The 6,234-nt window shown below is 31.0% G+C and overlaps 1 protein-coding gene across 1 annotated transcript; it reads right to left on the bottom strand.

Annotated features, from left to right (window-relative positions):
• Positions 1-272: 272 nt before the first annotated feature.
• Positions 273-2,981, bottom strand: LOC112593282 (endoplasmic reticulum aminopeptidase 1-like). Its single transcript, XM_025337646.1, has 3 exons — positions 2,455-2,981; positions 1,914-2,069; positions 273-801 (listed from the first exon to the last, which is right to left on the bottom strand). The coding sequence occupies exons 1-3, from the start codon at positions 2,946-2,948 to the stop codon at positions 489-491; spliced, it is 963 nt and encodes a 320-aa protein (XP_025193431.1). The 5' UTR covers positions 2,949-2,981; the 3' UTR covers positions 273-488.
• Positions 2,982-6,234: the final 3,253 nt, after the last annotated feature.

Genomic DNA, 6,234 nt, shown 5'->3' with positions numbered 1-6,234 from the left:
TGGTAGCTGCTTCGTTCAGTTACGTATTGCTCATTATCCGTGATTGAACCAGCATATTGAAAGCACTTGAAATATTATTTTGAAACGTAAAAATGATTTTAGTACCTATAGAAACAATGACTCGTTGCAGGGAATGTATTACTACTGAAGATATTACACACCACTCTACTTTATTTATACCCTAAATTTGCGATGATAGAGGGTTAATAGTTTTGTTTACATCGTATGGAGTATATTGATAACTTAACAGGGGGGGGGGGCATGTACTGGATAGGAATGGATGGGAGGGGGCATGGCCGTTCATAGCATGGAGGGGAGGGGTAAGGCCGGGAACGGCATGGAGGGGCATGGCAGCGATAGGCATGGCGAGACATGGCACGCGCACGATAGGGAGGGCGGGGTACCTGGATCTCCTGGATTTGCGGGGGATACAGAACCGACTAAAACATACTACTAATACTGTATATAATATGGTCAAAAGTTGGTAGTTACCGAAATGTGTTCAGACCCCAGTTGCCCATGGAGTCCGACTTGAAATCTGGTATAGCGAACAAGTCCAGTTTGGGTAGCTCGTACGGCACTTCCGTGAAACTCTCCATGGCCGCCAGCAGCTTTGGCGCCTCGCCGGAGACATATTGTAACTGATCCAAGCGGTCAAAGTCCGAGAACACGTATACGGGGCTACGACTGGCTACGCTGCCAGTTGTCGTTGGATCAAATCCGCTGATGACGAACACGACCATGTGAGTGGAAATTGGCGGTGTCTCGACAAAAATGTCACGCATGTCTTGCACGGATTTACTGAAATCATTTTTTGTGCTCACATGATCAGCTTTTTTCGTGTAATATAACAATTTAATACGGATCATTCGTCAGGTTTTTGAGATTTGGATATTGAATCATATAATATGTACTTGCGTCTCAAAAATAGGCATCTATATAAGTGCTGTAGAAATTGAATCTAAATTGGGTCCTACTCCTTTATGAGAATTTCATAGATTCCATTTTATGGTAAAATTAAAACAACCGATATAATGTTATTGTATCATGACATTAAAATTGTTGCAAGTCCATAAAAATATGTATAATTTTTGTTTTTACAATAATAATGTTACAGTTAGTTTTTTTATTAATTTTATTATTCAATTATTTTTTACAATTATTTTAGCTAATATTTGTATTTTACTCATGAATACATATAATTCAATGATTATTGATTAATAACCTAGGTTATATTTAAAATAAAATCTTAGTAAAGCTATAGGTATTATAGGATTTTCGACCTATATTTTTACTAGGTATTTAATGTTCAATATTACTATCTACTAATAGCCATTGCCTGTATTTGAATGAAACTAATTGTTCATTATGATTATTTTAAACGAAATTACTATTTTTATTATATTTTTATCATCTTTGAACATTTTATCGATCGATCAATTGTTTTATAAAACAGAACGGAATACAACTCACTTATTACTTATTAGATATTTGATATATCAAACTAAATGTATTGTTACTTTCATTTATATAAATTTAATTTTGACAGTAAATTTTTTGATCACTGCATAGCAAAATTTCTACTATTTTCTATGGAAAAAAAATATTTAATGGTGGGAAGAAAAAGGTCATATTACAACACAAATTAGTATAGAAAACCATAATATAGGGTTTAGCGCAGAGATGGTAAAAAAAAAAAAAAAAAAGAATATTTTTTGTCAGACTCAATTAGTAGGTACAATGACTATTTGCATGGTAAGTTAAAATATATTTTTAGGATTCAATTATTGATTGACAATTGATTGATCAACGGATTTTGGGATGCAATACATTTTGCACAAAAACAATTTTGATCCAATCACAATTTTATTATTATTGCAATAAGGGTAGACAATAGGTATTAGTATACTCACTCGTAATAACTGGTGTAAATCGGCATGTTGGCTCGCGAAGATTGGTTTTTTGGCCTAGTCAGCGTTATGTTGAACGGCGTTTTGTACGACGGTTCGTCGTAACACGGAAATATACTCCTTGCTCCAGTTGGTTCGAAATATGTCAGGAGCAACCATCTACAATAAACATAACAAAGTTTTCGAAAATAAAATGATTATAATAACGTGTATGTATACGAAGTGATTCCTTATTGAAACACGACAAACGATATGCTAATATTATTATACACAATGTGAATTCGGACTTCTGGGTTAGATTGAACTAAAAAAATAAAAATAGATTGTTCTGAGATAACACAATCGTTGAATATAATATGTAGGTATGCATGTTTATATCTATCAATTTAATATTATTTTTAATATTATAAACCAGCTCAAAATAATAATAAAGCAAAAATAAGTTTGCGATCCTATAATGGTAATTTTTAAAACACGACTAAACGAGTCAATATCTGTCATAAGTGTAATGATAATTATTATTTAATAACAATAACCCACTTACTGTTTATGATTGTCCTTATTGTTGTATGTACTTTTATAAAATCCTTCCATGTTGTTTACTCGAATGTTCACATGGTATTCGATGTTTACCACGTATCGAATTCCAACCTTTAGTTGTGTTCTCAACAAAATGTTGCACTGCTCATTTTGGCTATCATTTTTGACTTCTAATACATCAATGTTGTCTTTGGTTTTTTTTTCGTGTACATACACCACGTAAATCAGGATATCATTGCAATTCAATGTTATCGTTGAAGTTTTTGATATTACGTCGATCAAAATCTCTACCTCCCCGTTAAAGTCAACGGTGTTTGTAAAGTAATTGTAGTCCGGCATAATATTCAAATTGTACGAGACCGGGATCGTATTTCCTGGTAGTCGGTAAACGACCATTTCGTCCGGTTCGTTGACTTCCGTGGAGGAACGTCCATCAGAACCTAAAACGCTCGCAAACAAGACGAAAAACAGCAGTACCGATACGTTTTCCGACATCATTGCGTTATTGACTCGTAATAAAGTGAATCTCGACAATAGCTCGATCATCTCTGGGCATTGTGCAGACAAATAAAACCGAGTTAATCTTATATCCTTGAAATGGAGTGTCACGTCAAATCGTAATTAATTATAATATTAATAAATGCAATGAAAAAACATTCAATGACTCAATTGGCCCGTATATGTACTTTACTGAGCACTTATCTATTGTTCCACTCTAAGACTATCTAAGTGTATATTATATTACTGAATCAGATTCCTAAAAATGTTATATTTTTAAATTTGTTTTAATGCCATTGATATGTGGTGTTGTCTCACGGTTTACGCTCGACGATTAGAGGTATGAGGTTCAGTTAAAAGATCACTTGAGTAGCATGACTGCATGAGATTCTAAACAAATTAATAATTTTTAAGTAACACTTTCAGTGCTGCTAATGGATTGTATGCGAAATGGTATTGGGAGTGTATAATGGTGTGCTAATAAACCAAAACGACGACGGTAAACAGTATAATTATAATATTATGTACAAGATAAACGGGATTTTTATCAAAATCAGTCATAACGACAATAAGTGCGTGGGTAATACTCGATATATGAACGTGAAGCAGATGATCAAACAAAATTCCATATTGGGCGTTCGTACAAAACAACGAGCCAAAATAATTGCATTACGTTCTAAAGCTTTGGGAAAGTCATCATATTTATTTGATATATCACATCGAACATCGAATTGAATAATTGTTTAAGTAGTATATACAAGTTTATATTCAAAGAGAAAAAAAGTTAATGGGTGAATACCTAATAATATTATAACATTTATAACAATCACCATTGTACTACTGATATTGTTCGTAGTCGCGTTTATTACATTTACGTGAATATTGAAAAGATGTTTAGACGCTCCCGGGTTTTTATTTTAATGAAAAAGTTTATCGTAACCAACGGATGTTTAAATCGATTTCTTTTTAATTTTTTCGTTCATTCAATTCAAAGTACATAAATACGTGTTTTACTACTATCATAATAATTATTGTCACAGAAAAAATGAAACTAGAATCCAATATTTACCAAAACGATTTACTGAAGGAATAAGTGAACCTCATACTTGTATATATTTTTTTATATTAAGGAAAAATAAAAATATTATTCTATGAAATTATTGATGTAACATTAGCTTTATTAGGTAGAAGGTTTCGATAAAACATTATCGAATGTTTGAAGGACTCATCATTGGGAAAAAAACTTCACACAAAGATATAATTAAATTTTATGAATCTGACTTTGATGGTGATACGTACATTGCAATTACACAAATATGTGTTTTTAATGTAACAAAATCAAGAAAGGCGCTACTTAAAAATGTTAATGATGGCTTGAAGTCAATGAAAAACGATGATGCACTTCGTCAAATGTTACTGGAGTTAAATAAAATATTATACATGACGTGAAGTATATCAATTTCATGATGTAGGTAAATCTGAAAAATTGTTTTTTTGCTCATTGTAGGCTTAAGACATACATAAGGTGTACAGTGAGTCAAATACGGTTTAATGATATTTCCGATCTTCATGTTCACCGCGATGAAGAAATGATTTTAGATATGGTTGCAAACCAACTCATTAATTCCAGAGTGCGGAAAAATACATTTTTTATATAAAACACATAATTTTCAATAATAAATTATTTTTTAAAAATTTTTGTCTAGTTATTTTTCATCTTCAAATTTAATAACATACACAACAAAAAATAATTATATTTTAGTAATTATATAAAAAATAAATTTGAAAGTATCTTAAGATTTAAATAAAACTATACAATGTTTTGCTAGTCATTCACGAAAAAGGTCCGTAAGTATAGATACTACCTTTTTTTTTTTATAAGTAGTATGTCTTAAAAAACCCTGAAGTCATAATTTTTTTAAAAAACTGATTATTATAATAATTACGGAAACCTTAATTCTATCAATGATGTTATTTTGGGAAATTTACGTTTAAAAATAAAATAAGAATATGTATTGCAATGCGTATTTTAATCATACTGAAAAGTTAGAAAAAACGAGTTACGACCTTTTTCCTTGGGGCAGTCAACATATGTTTATAAAACAGTGAACTACTCATTGCATTTTCAAATCTAGCACCTCTGTCATTATGCATAATTAAAATTATAAAATTGTTCACCATTTGCACAATAACTAATATTTGTTTGAATCCTATGTAAATATGTTTCACATAGTATATTATAATAGATTATATTATATTCACACCGTACGTGTATTTTTTTTTAGATGAACCCCGTAATAGGACTATTACTAAACTCGATAATTTGACGTGTCTCTCTTTCTCTCTCTCTCTCTCTCTCTCTCTGACCAAGCAATGTCGTATAACGCATAATGCGTAAATTAATCTTAAGTTCACGCAGTAGATATTATAATAGTTATTTTTATATTAAATTGCATCACAACTGCGTTTCAATTGTTTGTTTGGGTACCTATTGAAATACTAATAGGTAGGTAGGTATAACTCGATCTTAAGCGAACACATAGAAGAGAACCAATTATTAAAAACCACAGATAACTTTATCGTTTTTACTTTTGATAATAATAATAGTAAGTCAATTAAATGTTATATAATAACATACATTAGCAGAGTTAAACACGTTATACTATTATAGTATGTCGGTTATATACTTGTATAGAATAGTATTATTATTAAACCATAGAGCACGCTCAGTTCTTGTAGTTCAGTGATAGGTAAATTTGACATTATGTTGTACGAACAGTATACATACACTTATATTTATTACGTTCAATTATAATATGATGGATAAAAAGGGATAATGGTACTAACTACTAACGTCAAAGCTTTATAATGCAAAGAACAAAATGAAAGAAAAAAAACTATAATACAATAGTGTTTTTTGTTTATTATTTTTTTTTCGTACTCGAATTTGACGACACCATTATTTTCGTTCCTAATTTGGTCGTGTTTCTTAGAACACGTTAGATATCCAACTGAAATGATTTTCCAAGAAATATCTCATAATATTCATACCTCGCCTGTGATAATGATTTGCAAATCGCATACAATTCCGTATAGGTTCGGTACGATAACCTGACCTCATACATTGTGTACACGTTATGATGAACTATTTACATTTTATCTAGTTTTAGATTCCGGTCGAGATGAAAGAAGTTTAAGATTTTAAACGCTGTATGATAGTATGATGCTCTTCGTTATTAGCACTCAAATCTGCCAATAACTTATTCTACATTGATTTCGTGATTTT

Source organism: Melanaphis sacchari, unplaced genomic scaffold (assembly GCF_002803265.2).
Source record: "Melanaphis sacchari strain LSU unplaced genomic scaffold, SCAv2.0 Contig1_pilon_pilon, whole genome shotgun sequence".
NCBI classification, from domain to species: domain Eukaryota; kingdom Metazoa; phylum Arthropoda; class Insecta; order Hemiptera; family Aphididae; genus Melanaphis; species Melanaphis sacchari.
This window is presented reverse-complemented; position numbering and strand designations above follow the sequence as displayed.